The sequence below is a fragment of the Sminthopsis crassicaudata genome, chromosome 1, assembly GCF_048593235.1.
Source record: "Sminthopsis crassicaudata isolate SCR6 chromosome 1, ASM4859323v1, whole genome shotgun sequence".
NCBI classification, from domain to species: Eukaryota; Metazoa; Chordata; class Mammalia; order Dasyuromorphia; family Dasyuridae; genus Sminthopsis; species Sminthopsis crassicaudata.
Window position 1 is genome coordinate 586515349 of NC_133617.1, and position 20796 is coordinate 586536144.

A 20796-nucleotide genomic window follows, 5' to 3' on the forward strand; every position below is an offset into this window, starting at 1 on the left:
AGCAAGAAAGAATATTAAGAAACTTAGGAACAGTTAGGTGGAGCAATGATGAATAGAGTCCCGAACTTAGAGCAAGTTCTAATTCTATCAATATTAGCTATGTGGTCTTAAACAAATTACTTAACCTTCTCTGAGCCTCAGTTTCCTTACTTATAAAGTGAAAATAAATGTAAGAATCAATGATATAACTTGCAAATCTTAAAATGGTCTGTAAATACTATTATTAAATCAGGGTCAGTTTATACCTACAATGAACTTTCAAACACTTGCCAAATTAAGGAAAAAATCTATTTCTTATTTATAATTATATATATATATATATATATTTATATACATTTATATGTATATATAATTTTAATACTAATGAACTTTAGTTGATAGGCAGTAACACTGATAGGCAATAACAAACAAATAAAGCTGAGAGTAAGTGTAAGTGAAAGAATTAATAGAATTAAAAAGCTCTCATTAGTAATGAATTTTTTTGATAGATAATTGGGAGTACACATTTATCTTTGCATCAATAAAATAATGATAATAATTTTAAAAGACTCATTTTGAAGGTTAAGTTCCTCTTATAGTCTTAGTGGATTTCTTGAATGCTTTGAAATAAAGTCCTTTTTTAGTAGCTGTATTTAGTATTAATTTTAGTTGCTCTGTTATAAGCTGTTCAGTAAACTATATTAGTCAATCTACATGTCTTTTCTAATCTTTTACTTCTAATTTCAAACATAGGACAAGACTTCTAAGTAATTTTACTTTGATAAGAGCGGTTGATAAGACAGACTCTAATCCAAGAGAATATCAGATTTAATAACTGTCACACTCTAGAAAGTCATTAGGCCCATGACATGCCCATCCTTCAAATGCTAGCAATAATAGCTAGTTCCATTTGTAAAGTCCAAGAAATACTAATCAAATGATCTACTTTGTGCAATTAAAATACTTTTCCAAAACAACTTTTTCAACATTTTGGTAATTTGTAATTCTTCTGTTATAAACACAAGCTCTGGAAATCATTCCTTTATCTCTGATTACTGAGGAGCAACTGCTGATTTGTTGGTAAGTGCTAGCCTTGTAAATAAATCATTACACGCAGAAACTTTGAGCCTCAGATTCTTCTATTTCAGATATTAAACCAAGAGCAGAAAAATAAAGAAACTCGAGAGACATAATTCTGTTAGAGACTTTTGAAGCTATTCCACTGTACATGTCCTTAATGAAAATGCAATGAACCTATAATACATCTCCATTTTATTTGAAATTTCAAGGTCACATAAAACACCATGTAACTTAAATGGTCTAGTTTTTTTTTAAAATAGTGGAAAATTCAAGGATACAAGGTCTTGGATATATAAAGAAAATTGATAATATTCCCATTTTATGGGTAGAGGACACACTGGATCTTAGACTAGCTTGTGAATTACTAACAAAAACATTTTCTAAAATCACTATTATAAGTATGTTTAGACTTGCTGGGCTCACAGAAGGAAGGAACACTTAGCTAGTAAACTATTCTTTGAACCCAGGTAACCACGTTGAACATTAGGATGCTTAGACTTTCTGGGCCAACAAAAAGCACACTTGCCCAGTAAACTGTTCCTCGAACACAGGCAACCAAATTGCTATTTTGACTAATTCTGCTTTTAATAGACCCTGTGGCTAAGCTATTGTCTGGAAAAGATTACTTTTAGCTGCTTTAGTATTTCTACATTCCTATTCCTTAAAACTAGACTTATGGTATATGTTTCCTTCTCCTTGGCCCTAATTGCCAATTAGTTACCCATGCTATTTGGCCCACTCACTTTGGCAAAGTAAAGTTTTGCCAAGTGTTCTTATTCTAACTCCTCTCTTGCAGCATATATATGTATTTTAAAAATGCTATGGGCTATCTCAATGGATAGTGAATTTTCTCTCATTTGAAAGCTTCAAGAAAAAAAGATGACAATTTGTCAGTTCTTTTTAAGTGGAGAAATGCTATTTTAAAAATCTGACTAAATCTAAAATTCTGTGATTCTATTAAATGAGTTAACAATAGTAAGTTAAAGAATCTTCATGATAAAAGGGCCTTAAGGACCATTCCTTTTATTTTAGAAAATGGAGTACGTAAATGTTCTAAAGGTCACAAAGTAAATCACTGGCTGAGATGAAACTTGAACCTGATCAGGTTCCCACTCTCTCAGGCCCATGAGGTAATATTACTATACCAATTACATTGTCTGCCAAGAGCAACTGGCTGGTTAAGATATAGCAGTTCTTCTCCTGACACAAATTTTGCCCTCCAAATTCATATATACATTACCTGAAGAACATTTTGAATAATGACAGTTGTGTCTATCTCCTTTTGTAGGTTTTTCTTCATTTTAATTAGCAAGGGACTATTGTTCAGGAGGCTTGATTCATCTTTTTTCTTTTTATTCTCAGCCTTTATTTCTAGTACCTTTTCTTCTCCAGCTTTTTTAAACACTGTTAAATAGTAGACAAAATATTAAAACAATAAAACATAACAAATCAGAATTTTTAAGTATGAAAAGGTACATTTGTAACATTGAAATCTGAGGGACATTTTAAGCAAGAGAAAGGAAATTTTCAACAATAAAGCAATCAATTATTATTATTATTATTTTGCTGAGGTAATTGGGGCTAAGTGCTTGCCCAGGGTCATATAGCTAGGAAGTGTTAAGTGTCTGAGATCATATTTGAACTCAGGTCCTCTTGACTTCAGGGCTGGTGTTCTATCCACTGCACCACCTAGCTACCCCAATCAATTCTTCTTTTTTCCCCCCCACTCTTTATTGAGAGAACATATTCATGGGTAATTTTTACATCATTGTCCCCTGCACTTCTGTTCTAACTTTTCCCTTCCCTCCCTCCACCCCTTCCCCTAGAGGGCAGACAGTCTTATACATGTTAAACATATTAAAGTATATCTTAGAGATACAGTATATGTGTGCAGATCCGTACAGTTCTCTCAAACAATCAGTTCTTAAGGTACTTTCATCCATGAATTACTGACTCAGTGACAAGAGACTTGCTGATTACCTAGTGACTTATCATCTGAAGCTTATTTGGATCCAGGTTCATATTGCTTTTAAACCTTTCCTCCATAAAAACATCCACTAGTACAACTTCTAAAATATTAATCTACAAATCAGTGGTGTCAAAAATCCACTTAATCTTTTGCTTTTAAGTCACCTCCAGCTTTTAAATAGGTGGAAGAATATAAAGTGGCTATTTATTATTATTGTAATAATATACTACTTTTTCCATCAGGATAGACAGGATTTATGTCTTTGAAAGACACTGGAAATGGATGAATTGGGCGCAGAGTTAAACATAAGAACAATGGGCCTGAATGCCTTTGATACACTGCATCATTGAAATGAAATAACTCCAAACTTCTTCCTCGAACAAAAGACTCTTTTTGTAAGAACAAAATTCTACCAATATTGCTGTAGACTCAAAGATAAGTCACAAAACAAATTTATAAGGTGTTAAAAATGAGAATCAGCCAGGGACCAATGGAGAAGCACATGGTGCAACATTTCACATACAAGCTATGATGAAGTGTCTAGAGCTAATACCATCAAAGGAACAGGTGAACAAACTTTTGACCATGGACTCCTCAAATGAGGAAAAAAGCCCAAAGATAGGCCACATGGGCCACTGGAAAAGAATATGAGGTAACTGTGACTTTCAAAGATATGGAGCCCAATCTTTCAACTTGTAGCATCTTTTTTCACTTTTTGCATTTGAACTTGTAAAATATACTGTTCAGTATTATCTTTAAAATTCTGACTTAGTGGAACAAAATGGATGATGCTAGAGACATAGCTACTTTCAAGGGAAGAAACAGTGAAAACAGAAGGATTTCAACAGACTATGTACTATATACCTGACATTCTATTAAGTGCTTTACAAATGTTATTTCATTTGATCTAGAAAAAAAGAAATGGTTCTTTGGTTCATCCCAGCTGCCCAGTAGACCTAGCCCTAAATGCTTCCAGACCTTTAGAAATGTCAGTATTAACATGTGTTAAGAGATTCAAAGTCTCCATTTACTAGTTTTCAAAGAAATAATGATAACATATACTCTCTATCTCTCTTATTTTTTGGAGAGGTGATGGGATTCAATTTGCAGGCATCTGTTTTTTTTTGGATATGAACAATTCAAGAACTTGTTTTGCCTGTGCATATTTGGTTACCAGAGGGTTTATGTTTATTTTTTACCACAGGTGCAAAGCTGGGGGAAGGGAAGAAGAAAAATATTAAATTTTTGCTCTCTGAAAAAAAAATAAAAGAACATATATTCTCTTCCACATGGCGACATTTTAATCATCAATCTAGGGATGTCTGGCAGCCAGACATATTAACAGAGGTACAAAGTGTAATGCAGAACAACTAAGTGGTTATGCATCTAAACATCTCAGATTTGAATTTGGTATGATTGGCAAAGATATGAAGATAGTCATTAACTTTGTTTTCATGAACTGACAGTGTGGTTTGTGCTTATTTTATAGCACTGAGATAAAGGAGAGACAGAAAGAGATGAAGAAGAAAGAGAGAGTAGAACAGAATGGGGGAAAAGGGAGAGAGAGACAGAAGGGGAAAGAGAGGAAGAGGAAGAAGGAAAAGCAGGAGATGGGAGAGAGAGAAGAAAAGGGAGAAGGACAGGGGGCAGAAGAAGAGGGGGAAAGAGAGAGAGGGGGGGAAAGGGAGGAGAGAAAAAGGAGGGAGAGGGAAGATGGAGAGGAAAGATGGGAGAGGAAGAGAGGGAAGAGATAAAGGAGAGAGAGAAGAGAAAGGAGAGGGAGAGTGGTCTTCTTGAGATTAGCAGATTTCCTGTTAAAAAAGTAGGAAAAGATATAAAAGAATCCACAGAATAGACAAACCAGAGGGATTGCCCTCTGTATAACTGAAGGGAATAACCAACCATACCAATAAAATTCACATATTTATTTCAATACACAGAAAATAACAATGTAAATTATAGGAATTTTACATACTTAATCTCTTCTTCTTAACTTCCAGCATTTTCTCCTCCAGGTCCCGAGTTAGCTATTAAACAAATTTAAAAATAGGAAAAAGCATTTTTCCAGCAAAATACACAGTCCATAAGCACTGAGTACATATCTACTATGTTGAAAATAATCAACAGGAATTTAGAAATATGAACAACTGAATATGAATATTCAGAAAATTTCAAGTCACCATCAGGGCAGCTACTTCATCTTACGTACCCTGACGGTAATACCTCAGGATTCAGAACTCAAGAACCTTAAGAATAGACACAAGACTTCAAGACCACCAGTCTTACTTTTAGAAGGGGATATGCTAAAGAGGGGAGCATGAGAAGTAACCCCAATGGAGATTAGGCTTGGTGATTGTTTCTCACAGTCATCACAGACTCAAAGTAAAATTCTTACCTTCCCCCCAACCCCCAAGTCTTTGGCAGTGTCAAATGATTTAGCAGCAGTAACTACTTATTTATCAATGGAAATTAAAGATGCAGTATTACCTATTTTCCTGTTGTACTGTAAGGACTAAGGGACCTTTCCCTCTCACCTGCACCTTAACCCTTCTAGAACTTGTTTTCCTAATTAGAAAGGTGAACTCCATCTCATCCATGCAATGATCCAAGACTATGAGGGATTCATGATGAAAAATGCTGACCACATCCAGAGAGAGAGCTATGGAGTCTGGATGCAGATCAAAGCATACAATTTTCGTTTTTTGGTTGTTTTTTGCTTTTTCCTTGTGTTCCAAGTCTTCTTTTACAACACAATGTGGAAATATGTTTAACATAATTGTACATGTATAAGCTGCTTATATCCATTTGCTTCCTCTCTTGGAGAAAAGAGAGAAGAGAAGGAGAAAAATTTGGAACTCAAAATTTTATAAAGACAAATGTTAAAAATTATTGTTATGCATAAGTGGAAAAAAATAAAATATTAAGTTAAAAAAAAAAAAAAAAGAAATGCAAGCTCCTTGAGAGAAATAACTTTTCAATTTATATTCCCAGAATCCAGCCTGATACTTTACACGGTAAGCTTTTAATGACTTTTTCCATTCATTTTGGCATATGCCTACCAACTTTTCCTTCACTTTATCGCCTTAAAAGATAAAGTATTAAATATTTCAAAAACTAATTTGGAAGAGATGTAATAGCATACTAGATAGAAAATACAATCAAGAGGTACAACTATGTGACAGTGGATAGAACATTTGGCTCTAAGGATCTGGAGAACCTGAATTCAAATCTTATTAGCTATTTGACCATGGGCAAGTCATATAACCTCATTTTTTCTTCCCCTCTCCCCTCAAAAAACCCCCCCAAAAAGCAAAAAAACAAAAAAAGAAAAGGCAAACAAGAAAACTGAGTTGTCTGGTCTAATACATATTTAACACTTTCATATTAGGTCCTATGGCAATGGTGATTAAAAAAAAGCTCCAGAAATCCAGAATTGTATCCCCACTGTCTTTACTGCCTTTCCAGTAGAAAGATCAACTAAGAATTAAATTTATTAACAAATCCTTAATAAAGGAGAATCAACATTATTTTACAAAACAGTTAAAAGATATCCTTATCTATTTTTAAGGTACACAGATGGGAATATTGAAAATGCTAAATTTGGTTGAATCCAGCAAATACAATTAAAATATAGGTTTTTAGGGACAAAGATTTCAAAGGAGGACCTACTTTAGATCAATAGATTTAAAAGACCAGAAGGACTCACAGAGTCAAGCATCCAACCAAATCAAAAAGAAAGAAAAGGATTTTGATCTATAGATAATACTTGCCTCTTCAACTGGGTTTCAAAACATTTGCTAATTAGCAAGTGGACTACAAGAAAAGTCTAACCAATGATTCTAGTACACATCTTTTAAGATTGGGAATGTGGTTCTTTGCAACACTGTTGTGTTTTTTTTTTTTTTTAATGCTTTTATTGAGACATTTTGTTTTTATATCTCCTTCCTTTCCTTTATATCCAGAAATATATCCTTCTGACAAAACCAAAACCATTCACCATCTCCACAAATTAAAGACAACTCAGTGTCCATTACCACCCTCTTCTCAATTTTTCTCTGAGATACAGACCATGCCCATCTAAATTTACCTGCCTCAGTACTCTGTACACAAAAGACATTCAATATATTTTTTTAAATAGAAAAAAAAATTGTTAAGATGAATATGGTTATACCAACCAATCAAACAGTCAAATATTACTATTTTTAACATACCATTATAGTCATCTTAAATGTTGTTTGTTGGTTTGTTTTCTGATTGTGGCTATTTTAATGGCATCAGTTCATAAATATACATCCATAGAAACATTCATTTTAATCAACTTCTGCTATCATAAAACAACAAAAGTATTCCAAGGAATTCCATATAATAGAAATTTGTTTGTATTATGAATTAATACATTTTCACTAACAGTCATCAGGAAATGTGTGTTTGGCACTCCAACTCTGCAGTAAATTCACACCACTAACATATTTCAAATATATCTGACTACAAAGTATGATCAGATAGTATGCTTTAGGGAATTTCTTTCTCCTCAGAAAGAACACTGAGGCAGATAAATTTAGGTAAGCATGGTTCCAAGCCTTCAGAGAGTGTAAAGTTGTTCAATATTTTTGGATTTAAATTGGAGAAAAAAATTCATAAAAATGAGAAACAGGTGGGATAAGAGATGAAGGAGAGACAAGAATTAAAAAAAAAAAAAAAAAAAAAAAAAAAAAGAAGCCAAAATGGTTCGGATAATTATGTTGTTAATGACAGAAGTGTGAAAATTTGGAAAAGATAAGACTGGTTTAAGAAAGACAATAGTTAAGCTTAGTGCTTAGGTCAGGACTAGAGATAAAGCAGAATCATTGCAAAGAAGTGATATTTGAAATCATCAGTAGATAAATTAAATAGCAAGGAAAATACGTACCTGCTGTGCTTTCAGGATTGAACCATTAACAGTTAAAATGTTTTTCATAATTGCCCAGATTGGTCTAAACAAGGAACAACAACAAAAAATGTGAATTACAATAAATTTGTCTCTCATTAATAAAAGAATTAAGTAGTAGGTAGAGATGTTTTGATGTTTATTAAATCAGATGTTAACTATGATAAACTTTTGCGCCACAATAATTTTATGCAAAACAAAACAAAAAAGTTGTTACTAGATGACATATGACTCATCTTAAAATGTTGGTCACTAAAATAATAATCAATGTCTTATAATGTAATAAGTTTTTAAAAATACCATATTTAAGGGGATAATACATTCCCCTGAAATCAACTTGAAACCTAAAGGACATCCTGAATTTTAAATAAAACCAGGCATCTCTTCTGCCTTATTCCATTCTAAGAGTCAGAGAAGACAAATTTGATTTTGGCCAAACAAAGATTGTGTGACAAGGTGTATCTATATTACATGAACCAACCAGATCACTTATCAATCTACATACTTTCCTAATGCTCATTCATACAATGAATGTTGGAACTAAATTCATCTTCCATCAAATGAATCCTATCCAAGGAAAATCTATTTTTGTACCCATCCTTCCCAATTCTGTTCTTAAGTTGTCTGCTTTTTCACCCAGCCACTTTCAAAAACACCTTTAAACTTCTCCAGATTTAGTTTAGAATTCACTACTCACCAATACAATTCAACTCCCTAATTACATTCAAAGGGGAAAGGAGGGAGTCTTACCCCTTTAAAGGATTATCTTATTTCCCCTGCCAATGCTACAAAAAAAGGCTTCAATCTATCTTATTTCTGCTCATTTTAGTTATAAACAAAGTAATCCCTATCCCTTACTCTTATACCTTCTCCAATAACACTATTACCCTCTGAGTTCCTCAGCGATATTTTCATTTGCTGGCCATACACTTAAAACCACCAACCCATAAAAATGGTAGGTTTTTTTCCTTTGATGCCTAAAATGTCTCTTTTGATTGCCATGCCCTTATAGTTCCACTACTTGTTGACCATGAAAGAAAGCCATTTTATCTTAATCTGTGAAACCAAACTAATTTCACTCATTTATTTCTGTCCTCATAAAGTCAAGGAAAAATTAAAATCTTACTCAAAATCATCATCCTTTTTTTCCAGTTTTTTCTCAAGGGCATGTGCAACCTGGATCCTGGAATAATGCAAAATGTTACATTACATAACAAAGAAACACATTCAGGACAAATCAACTAGAGAAAACAGCATCATGCATTATGAGTTGAATATACCACACATTTCTGTAGTTGGTTTTTTTTTTTTAATTTAAGCATATGGCAAAAGCTTTGATATTGTACAGATCATCTTGTTTCCTAAACCATACTTTTACTACTACTACTAAACATTTTTTTACAACATACCTTTACTACTAAAGTACAAAGGATATGTACTTTCTTTCTAGCTCTGCTTTGGCTTACTAGGAGAACCTGATACCCCGTACCTTGATGGGTCTCTCCAAATTTACCATGGTTAGTCTTCAGATGACAGTCACAGTTCATTATTAGGCCTGCCCTTCCTTGGAAGGCTTCCCAGCATGGAAAAGTCTGCCCAGTTTATGCTTTGGCAATATCACCTCAACAACAGTAATCTGATCATTTTCTCTAATTCTATAGACTATTACATTGGAGTTTTGACCAGTATTGGATTACATCTGCAATTAGTATTGTCTGATAAAACAAGATAAAATTTCAGCGCAAAATCAACAACTTAACAAAATTCCAATAACACAAAAGATTCCAACAGTTCCTATTTAATGGAAATAGGAATTGGTCTGTGTTTTTAAAAAGATGTTGCTTTGTTATGAATTTCCAATTTGTTTTCATTATTTGAGAATGACTAGTCTCTTCCAATTATTAAATTATACCACTTTTAAGATTTGCAAAGCACTTTATATATAATATACACAGAGAAATATGAAAGAGAGAGAGCAAAGCAATATATATTTAATTTGGTCCTTACAACAACCCTGAAGAGTTAGGAGCTGTTATTATCCCAATTTTACATATGAAGAAACTGAGATAAAGGTTGTTACTTGTCCAGGGTCACATAACTACAATGTTTAAAGTCAGATTTAATAAACTCATGTCTTCTTGATTGAAGTTCTGGATTCTATTCACTGTACCACCCAGATATTACTTCAAATGAATACATTCAGGCAATAACATTTTTTATTTTGTCAAATAATTTTGAACCCCAAATTACCTTTTTAAAGCTAGAGTTTTTGCTTCTAACTCAATCTTCATTTCTTCCATTTTCCTTTCTAGATCTTCAATCCTATTAAGCACCATAAAAACAAAAAACAATAGAAGTCATTTGTAAGAACTTAAGGAAATCATTTTGTATTTCTGGAAAGTTTCAAATGCACTATTACTGCCAGACAATAATTTCATTCTGCAAATGAGAAAAAATATACCATTTTATGCTGTAATAAATGTAGAAGGGAATAAAATATTTTCCAGCTAATTATTTTAAAACATATATTTATGACTTCCAGAGTCAAATTTCCACATCTTAGCCTTTCTTTAGAGCTGAACTTAAGTATTTCAACTAATTTATTTCTCTTTTTTTTTTTTGAGGCTGAGGTTAAGTGACTTGCCCAGGGTCACACAACTAGGAAGTGTTAAGTGTCTGAGACCAGATTTGAACTTGGGTCCTCCTGAATTCAAGGCTGATGCTTTATCCACTGCGCCACCTAGCTGCCCCTAATTTATTTCTCATACAATTTTGTACTAATTATATTCATACCTAGTGTTCACTATTACTTAGTTTTGTCTCCCATAGCTTCTCTTCCCCTAGGCATGTTGTTTCCCACTATCAGAATGTAAGATCCTCAAGGATAGCCCCTTTCTCTTTTATATTTGTGTCTAGAGTACTTAGCAAAGTGAATGGAAAAAGAGTAAATATTTAGTAAATTCATAGTCTTTTGGATGAAAACAAGCACCATTGAGACTAAGTCCCAAGATATAGTGAATGGAAGATAACATCCTCGAAGGAGATGAGAATAAGTAGTTATTAAGCACCTACTATGGCCAAATACTATGCTAGAAATTTCCTTAGTATTCTCATTTAACAGACACAATAACTGTGAGGAAGGTAAAAGGAAATATTTCTCCAAGTAACATTCTACAAAAGGAAACTAAGAACATACTTTTGAATTAAGTTATCTTCTGTACATTCTTCTGTAGGACTCATTTTACCTACAAAATAAGCAATATTTTAAAAGTTACTAATATAGCTTCTACTGAGGAACATACATACAAAACAAAAAGACTTTTCACTAATATCAGCTCCCATCAGAGGCTGAGTACAATTTAGTCTAAGATGTTCTAAGCTGAAGAGGAAGAAAAGAAAAACACTTAACGCCATGAAAAACTTATCAATCTAGTTTTCTCTTGGAAAAAATAAAGATTGCAGCAGGCTAACTTAGCAGGCTCCCCATATACTATAACATCTGACACACTGGTTTATAAACAAGTTTGATGGAGGGGACCTGTAAGTTAATCAAGAAGTGAACAGAATTTAAAAAAAAAAAAAAAAAAAAAAAAAAAGATAAAGGAATCACTTTTAAATAACCGATATTAAAGACTCCCATAGATATTCAAATACTTCATTTCCCAGTCTTAAACTTGTCTTTACTTAGAGAAATCATATTTTGTGATGCATAAATCTTTTAAAAATGCAAAGATAATATTGTGAAAAAGTATAGGATTAGTATAGATTATACCTAGATTTGTAATAGAAAAGGGAGCCAAGATCCTTGCAGTTACAAACTTCCATTAGTAAAATGAAAGGAAATGATAGGGTAAGTCCTATAACCAATAAACAACAAGCATTTAGTTTAAGTATCTGCTTTGTGTCAGGTACTATAGTTGGGTGCTAGAGATATATAGCCTCTATTGCTCTATAGCCATAAGTAGAGCAATCCTTACATCCTATGGAAAGAAACAAGCACACAAAAAATATATACAAAAGAAATCCAAGGGGATTATGTCTAGAAGTAGAGAGAGACCTACAAAGTTCAGTTCCAGGCATTAGGCCCCTTGTTATCATTGCCTTATAAAAGAGTATGAAAAGGAACATCAAAGGTTACTTTTTTTTAATGAGATTACTGGGAAGAGGTTTGAGATGAGCCAGAAAGGGTATCTGCAGAATGCAGTTTTGTTGTTCAGTCATTTCAATGACCCTATTTGAGGTTTTCTTGGTAAAGATAGTGCAATGGTTTGTAATTTGCTTCTCCAACTCATTTTACAGATGAGGAAACTGAGGCAGACAGGGTAAAGTGACTTGCCCAAGTTCACATAGCTAGTAAATATCCAAGAACTCATTTTCTCTGACGGCACAAAATGATTATAATCTATGACATTCACTTTAATCCTCAATCCTTCGGATGCTGCTTGCAGCGTATTCAACACTTCAAGATGAAATATAAAACAGTATCATTATTTTACATGGAAAACTTGTTCATACAACTGGATTAATAGGGCTTTAAAAATGTAATTGATCTAAGACTCACTTTACAGCTAAGCAAATGGGAGCAGAAAGAAGTGATGTGCCTTGTCCAAGTTCACACAAAAAAAAATCAACAGTAGAATTAAAATTTGAACACAGGTGTGACTCAAATCTAGTACTTTTTTACTTTTCAGACTCTGAAAGTTCTTGAAGATCAAGGAGTGAGTCTAAATTTTATTCTGTAGTACTAGACACAAAAAAAGATACGCACAAATTTGGGCAATGAATATTTGAACACGAACAATTTTCTGTAAAGTTTGGCAGTGAGGTGTCATAGTGGATAAAACTGCCAGGCCTGGAATCAGGGAGATTCACTTTGCTGAGTTCAAATCTGGCATCAAACACTTCCTAGCTGTGTCTCTCAGAAAGTCATCTTATCCTGTCTTCATCAGCTTCCTCATCTGTAAAATGAGCTGATGAAAGAAACAGCCAACCATTTCTGTTATCTCTACCAAAAATCGGGTTACGAAGAGTCAGGCAAAACTGAACAACATAAACAATTTATTTTCTATTATTCTCTCTACAAGTAAAGCCAAGAAAACAAAAGTTAAATGAAGACTTACTTGCTTCAACATCTGCTTTATATTCCATTAGTTGTTGTTTAATTTGATTCTTTAGTCTATAAATGGAAGAAAAGCACCATTAGAATAAGGTAGGAATATAATAGTATTATATAGCCTTCTAAATATAATACTACCATATATTTCCACAGGAATGTCAAATTTTGGAAAAGACAACTAAAGTTTTCTAAATTTTCTATGGGTCAAGAGGAAAAGAATAAAAATCAGTATATGAAAATGTACAAAGTTTATTGGTTTACCCAATAAAAAACTGGTCAATGACTATTTTAGGTCAAGAATATGTCCAATGCTTTTAGAGAAGGGATTGTGTCCTGCTGCTCTTTGATTATAAAGAAATAGGTCACTGCTGGGGGCAGTTAAAGAATGAACAATCAAAAAAGTTAAATCCCCTCCTTTAGGATATTTAAAGGTATACTCAAAACCAAAAGTGATTGTTTCAATGTTTTTAAATAATTCAAAGCACACTATGTAAAACAGAAATCATTATGTAAATAATGATAAATAATCAGCAGTTTTATGAAGCAGTCACATGAACATGGTCTGTGCTTCTCTTTGGCAAGGCTATCATTTCTATGCTTAATCATTCAAATATCCTGGAGAGGGGCTGCTGGGAGGCTTAGTGGATAGAGCACCAGCCCTGGAGTCAGGAGGACCTGAATTCAAAATCCGAACTCAGACACTTAACACTTTCTAGAAGTGTCTCTGGGCAAGTCACTTAATTCCCATTGCCTAGAACCCTTCCAAAAAAAAAAAAAATTAAATAAAAAAAAAAAAAAGTCCTGGAGGTAGTTTGAGGCAACATTATAGATTTTTAAAATGCTGTTTGACTAAATTTGATGATTAACTCCTGTCACTCAGTGAATAGAGGATGGTACTTTCAGATAAAAGAACCCTTTTTTGAGGATTTAAAAGATAGAAACCGCCCTGCCTAAATCCTGAGTTTCAGACACTAAGTAAATTACTCCAAAGAACAAGGTCCCGATCAGACAATAAGGAAGTGATGAACTGGAAGTGCAGCCCGTACGCACAGGTAACTCCTCCACTTGGCCAGCCGGGGCTGGCTACTTTTAGCTCCCTGACAGCTCAGCGGCTTCCTGTCTGTGTGGCGAGGGTTTGCACAGAAGCCAGCAGCCAACTTTCAATTCTGGGCTTAGAGCCGGGGTGGAGCTAGGCTGGGGAGGGGAAGGGCTAAGAACCTGAGCAGCTGCCGAACCATATTCCAATCCTCATCCTCCTCGCTTTCTTTTTCTTCATTCTCTTTACTACCGGACGCGGCCGGAGGGGACCCGGGTCTGCTCCGGTCCGTGGGCCTGGTCTGCGGGGCGCCGGAGTCCGGCGCAATGTCTGTAACGTCCCGGCCCGGGCCGGGCGCTGGGCGCTGGGACCTCCGCACCAGCTTTTCCTCTCCCCACCCCTCCGGGCCTAAGTGGCCGGACGCGACAGCCGGCACTTTGTCTGTCCGGTGCGGAGCGTCTCGGGCGCCCGGCGTTTCCTCGTCTTCGCCTCCAACCGCGTATTTGGCCCAGGCGGACGCCCTCCGCCTCCAGGCCCCAGCCCCCTGTCCGTCCTCCTCTTGCTCCCGCACTCTCACATCTCCGCCGCTCCAGCCGCGCCGGGGCGTGGCGCCTGTCTCGGGCGCGGCCTCCCCCTCCCCCCGCGAGTTCCTGCTCGCACTACTTCTGGCGCTCACAGGTGCAGCGCCCTGAGCTTTTGCGCTCCCGCTAGTCCCGCTTTTGGGGCGCAGGGACATGGGGATGCGGACTTCCTCTTCTACCTCTCCTTCCTCTTCTTCCTCTGGCACATCCAAGTCCCGACTGATCCTGCTCTTGGAGCGCAAGGACCTGTTGCTCCCTCCTTCCTTTCCCTCCTCCTTCCGGAGAAGCCGGTTTACACTAAGTTTGGCGCCGAGGGTGTCCCGGACCTCCCCTTCGTCCTCCTCCGGGGAGTCGGGGCCGAGGGGGCTGCGGTCCGGCCGGACCTCCTGGTCCTGCTGCGCATTCTTGCCGGTGCTGCGACGCCGCACTTCCTCCTCTTTTCTCCGAGAGCTCCTGCGGCCGCTGCGCCTGACTCGCCGGGACTCGGTGCTCGGCGCTCCCTCGTCCTCCTTCAGGGTATGTGTTATAGAGCGGCGCTGGGAACGCCGCAATGCGCCGCTCCGTGCTCCCGCTCCCTCGTCCTCCTCCCGGCGAGAGTCCCGGCTGGAGCCGGGCGTGGCGCTCGGAGCTGCTAGATGCTTCTCAGCCACCGCTTCCTCCTTCTTCTCCTCCTCTCCCTCCTCCCGAACGTTCACACCCCTGCCGCGCAGAGAGCGCCTAGGCCTGGGGCCGGAGTGAGGCGTGGCTCGCGGAACGTCCTTCTCTCCCCCCGGAGCATTCCGGCGGGGGCTGCTCCCGGTGACTGGGGACTGGGCGCCCCGCACCCCTTCCTTTTTCTCACTCTCTTCACTGCCCACAGCCTGGCTGAAGCGGCGCGTGGTCTGCCGGGTCCTGGCGCCCCGCACTTCCATGCCCGGACCGGGGGCTTAGCGGGAAAGAAGGCACCCAGGATTCCCGCGTTCTGCGGCGTTTGGAATTTGTAAGGTCACGTGTGGCAGGAGGAGGAGCCAGAGGCGGGGCTGGCCAGCCGGGGGCGGGCCTTGGGCCAAAGTTCTAGGCTCCGGGTTCCCAGAGCAGCGCTGCTGTTCCTGCACTCTTACGTAGCGATGTCAGGCTTCTTAGCCTCCCTCCTGCCCATGCCCTCCCTCTTGTCGTGCTATAGATAAGCACTGGGACTGATTTCATAAATTCATTCCTGGAAAGGATCCTGGGGGTCTCTGTAAAGAGATTTTCCCAAGGTCACATGGCAGTACCTAACGGGTGGGGTTTTGTTCTTTTTAAATTTTACATCACAACTCCTGGTAGAGGGGGAGGGGGAGAGAAAGAAAGAAATCTAGCAGATATTGGAATAATTTTGAATTACTCCATCACTGCCATGTCTTGTGTGAGCCACAAAGTACCCCCGAGAGTATTTCTATTTTCCATGAGTCACGTTACCAGGCAGATGCACCGGACGCAGCAAGACTGTGGAAAACAGAAATATTAGTTTCGGGGGTCCCGTCACAGTCTGCTTCGTAAACTCCATTATGCTTTCTGTGCAGCTCATCAGTGGAGGGGCTCTACCTGTGTAATAGAATCCTTAAATCAGGGAGTCCAGACTTCAAGACACCCACAAGGCACTAATTCCAAGTTTATATCAAATAAATCAATATTAGCATTTTATATCAAGATGCTAATATTGGCTTTGCTAGCGTTGGTTTTAGGAAACATGGTTTGACATGTGGATTATTTCCTTTTCTTTATCTGTCCTGCTCCCCACATCCCCTACTCTGCTCCTCTCGAGTTTCTTTTTCAGTTGTGATTTTTCCCACCTATAAAGATCGCATCAATCTCAAACCAGTAACTTCCATTTTTCCCCAAGTCTGTGTTATATAGTTTGATTTGGTTTTCTGGGCAAAGATACAGCAGTTTGCTATCTCCTTTTCCAGATCATTTTTCAGATGAGGCAGATAGGGTTAAGTGACTTTCCTAGGATCATACAACCAGCAAGTATCCGAGGCCTGTTGACTCAAGGCTGGGTAGTCTTACCTACTTTGTCATATACCTTTCTGGAACTAGACCTGGTTTAAAAAAAATGAAGAGTGTTCCTAGGTTAGTTACAGCATGGCGCAGTGACAAGAAGCTGAAGGGATAATGGAGTGTATTTATTCTTATTAGCATATCTTGATATTTTCACACACTGGAAATTGAATTCCATCCTGTAAGGGTAACTAACAAGTGGTTAAAATAAGAAGAAAAATGGATTTCGAAATTTACTTCTGTGTTTAACATTTTCCATCTTTATGGATGTCCCTTGTATTAAATTCCTGTGACTGCTTAGAATATTCAAAAATTCAGCCTATGGGAAGACTTTTCCAATCCCTTACTCCTCTGTAGTGCTCTTTTGTAAATATTTCTTTGCCCATTTTCCCCATTAAGTTATGAGTTGCATGAGGGCGGGAACTGTTTTGCCCCTTTGTATCCCCAACACTGAACTCAATGCTTGATTTATAGTAGACACTTGATAAATATTTCCTAACTCATTGAACCTGGATTCCCTTTCCCAGCCACAGCTGGTCTTTTCATTTCATTCAAGGTATTCCTAGTATTTAATGTTTTAGAAAGAGAGATACCATTTATGTAAGAGGCCCTCCTCATATGGAGTTTATCATCCAGTAATTTTTATCCTATTGTAGTTTCTTGCAATTATTTTTAGCTTCAGGTTGACAAATTGCTGATATTTCCATAGCATGAAGCACTTTATTCAGAAACTCCTTGAGGTATATGCGTAGCAGTGGATGTTTTTAAGCCAGTTTCCAAGTTGCTTTCCAGAATGGTTGTACCAGTTAATATGTCCAAGTGTGCCCAAATCCCTTCAACATTGACTATTTCCAGGTCCAAGTTGGCTGAGTGTAAAAGTAAAACCTCAGAATTTTGATTTATTTCTCTTATTAGTGGTTTGTGCTTGCTAATAGTTTGTATTTTTGTGAAAACAAAATTCGAATAAAAAAATTGATATCTTCCAGTTGAAACATTCCAAGTGAGATATTTGTTTATAACTATCAGATTGGCTAAAATGATTTTAGGGGAGTGACAGATGTTGGAAGGATATGAAAAAACTGGAACACTAATTCAATGTTGACGGAATACTACTTTGCTAATAGAAATGATTAGGTTGATCTTAAAATAAAAAACACATGGATACTTACATGAAATAATGAACAAAATGAGCAGAACCAAAAAGACATTGTATAGAGTAACAGCAATATTATTTTAAGAACTTTGGGTGAAAAGTTATGTTGACTTATTACAAATACCCAAATTAACAAAGGAGATAATGAAGATGCTTTCTACATCCAGAGAAAACTTAAGAGGTATGTGTAGAATGACATATATATATATATATATATAAAATATTTATTTATATATTTAATATATGTCTAGTGGTAATTGTTTAGGCAGGATAAGGGAAGAAAAAAAGATACTTGGATATTAAGTTTGTTATATATTTAAAATGAATAGCAAGTTATACATATTTTTAAAATTGTGTAAAACTTTAAATAAAATTAAAAATAATTTTAAATGTTATACTGTTATATAGCTGTTATATAAAGTGCTTGTTTTATTTCATAAATTAAAACAAAAATATAAAAATAAACCTTCCGTGTCTTAAAAATATATTTTGTCACTTTCTTTGCCATGGAATTGAAAGCATTTTCTTGTAGGGTTATTGCAAATTAAGTGAAAAAATATTTTAGTATTATTAGTGTTAACCAAATTCTACCTAAAGTATAGGGGAACTACCTAAGAGCAAAACAGAGGTAGTGGAAATTTGGAGTCTTAGATTAGATTATCAAAGGGGAAATGTCAGATTTCAAAACACAGTATATCTCAGAAAAGATTAATCTTAAATCTGCCTGAACAAGAGTCCTACAAGGTACCAACTTATTTCAAGTCGATTTAGAATTGGAAGGGAATATCAGTCAGCCAATTAATTCTATGTTTAGGAACTAGTTTTAAGTAGAAGAGCTTCTTCTGGAGTATTTTATACTTGGCTATTTGCCTATTAGTTAAACATATAAAAAAAATCAAATATACCGAGTTCTACCTACAAGTATCACCATCTTTATTCTTGAAAACACAGATGCAGATCATTTTAAAATAGGTTAGAATGTAGCTGCAAAGTGCAGAATACGAGCATTTAGTTCTACCCCACTATAACAGCATTAGGGTAAATGAACATATACAGTAAGTCAAAATGGGAACCTGAACCCATTTACTCCCAAGACCTTTTTGGGTTGCACGTCTGAAATTACCTTTATTGATACTGGGATTAATGGACAAAAGCTCTGGCATGGGGCTTTATATGGAGTGTGGAAAATGGAAAATTGATTTTTTATCTAGAGTCTTGATAGCCTTAACACTTTGATTATCTGCATCTTACTCCATGAAAAATAAAGCTGATGGCTGGCATTTCCTCAATAATTCCTAATCCAGTAGTCATACTAAAATATATAAACAACCATAAATCTTTCCAAAAGGAATGTCTGAAATGCAGCACATTATAGCATATAGTTCTTGACACTAATCTTCGAAGTTGTTCCCCTCCCTTACAAATAAGGGTATCTTCATGCTTGCTCATTTCTTTGAGCAATACCAGATTTCTGATATTTCCTCAGTTGGATGAACTTGTCTGTCCCACTCTTCTAGGTAAACAAGGCAATCATTAATTCATTCACTTAATATTTATTAAGCATCTACAAGACACTATGGAATATACAAAGTGCTCACATTTCTATAGCACTTTTGGGTTTACAAAGCATTTTCCTTATAGCAATCCTTTGATGTACATAGTACCCTTACAGTTATCATTTTTATTTTACATATATATGAAAACGAAATCAGAGATTAAGCATTTTAAGTTTCACATTTCCAAGACATAAGGAACTGATTCAAATTTCTAAAAAGAGCCATTCTTCAACTGATCAAATAGTGAAATAATCTGAACAGGTTATATAAATACATTAAGATCTAACACATTACAGAAATACAAACTAAAACAGTGCCAAGATTTTACCACATATCCACAGAATGGCAAAGATGACAAGCCTATACTCAAGAGATTGAAGAGGAAAAAGTCCCATGTGTACAAAAATATAGCAGTTCCTATTGCAGGGGAAATTTCTAGAAATTGAGGGAATGCTCATTAATTGGGGAATGGCTTAACAAATACAAACTTAACATCAATATTACAAAAACAAGCAATTTTGAAGACTTGCACAAATTGATGAGGAATGAGAGCAGCTGATACAATAACAATCCTGTAGGAACAAATTTTGAAAGCTCTTAAGAACTCAACATGATTGTACTTGATTCCTGAGGATTGATAAAGCCGGTTATGTATCTCCCCAACAGAGTTGATGAATTTAGGGAACAGAACATGTATTTTTTTTTTAACAGCCAATGAGACTATGCATATTTGTCACAAAAAAAAAAAAAAAAATCACCCCTCCCCCCCCCCAAAAAAGGATGTGGGGAAGGGCAAAAGAAAACAAATTTGTGCTAAGGAAAAAATGTTAACATGGTTCATAGTTAACAAAGGTTAGAGCCCAGGACTTTTAACCTAGGGTTTTCTGAATCTGGTGCTTTCTATACCAAGATAATTAAGATAAAAGTCATAATTATGACAGAAAACAGAACATGATCAGTAGGGATGACATTTAAATGCAAAATATAAATTACCTCACTAGACCCTCATCATTGCAAGTCTGTGAGGTAGGTGCTATAGGTATCATCTCCATTCTGCTGAAAAAACAAAACAGCATAGCCATCTTCAAAGCAGAATTTGAACTTAAATCTGACCAAGGGGAAATTCTCTGATCCTATACCACAAGATATAGTACCTCTCATACAGTTTTATGGAAAGAATGGTAGGTTTCTGGCATTTAAGGAGTAGCAGAAATGGAAAAAGCACAAATTAAGTCAGAAAAAGAGTACTTAGACAGGTAATCAAGTTTAAGGTTTTAGCAGTAAGTAATGTACATCAACTTTGAAGAAATGAGAACTTACAGAAGGATTTTGAAGAGAGGGATGACAACTATATATTAGGAAGATCACTGTGGTAGTGCT

The 20796-nt window shown here is 36.3% G+C and overlaps 1 protein-coding gene across 3 annotated transcripts in view; it reads right to left on the reverse strand.

The window, feature by feature from the left end:
- The window catches only part of CENPH (centromere protein H), a 30530-nt gene extending 14868 nt beyond the window's left edge, over positions 1 to 15662 (reverse strand). For 2 of the 3 annotated variants that reach the window (XM_074282367.1, XM_074282366.1), the window contains exons 1-8: positions 14290 to 15662; positions 13076 to 13131; positions 11152 to 11200; positions 10206 to 10277; positions 9082 to 9138; positions 7938 to 8001; positions 5004 to 5055; positions 2300 to 2463 (exon numbers count right to left, since the gene is read on the reverse strand). In XM_074282367.1, coding sequence (XP_074138468.1) covers positions 2300 to 2463; positions 5004 to 5055; positions 7938 to 8001; positions 9082 to 9138; positions 10206 to 10277; positions 11152 to 11200; positions 13076 to 13131; positions 14290 to 15599 — 1824 coding nt within the window. In that variant the 5' untranslated portion in view covers positions 15600 to 15662. The remainder of the gene's footprint in view (positions 1 to 2299; positions 2464 to 5003; positions 5056 to 7937; positions 8002 to 9081; positions 9139 to 10205; positions 10278 to 11151; positions 11201 to 13075; positions 13132 to 14289) is intronic. The other variant, XR_012484777.1, reaches the window with a different exon arrangement.
- Between the last annotated feature and the right edge of the window lie 5134 nt (positions 15663 to 20796).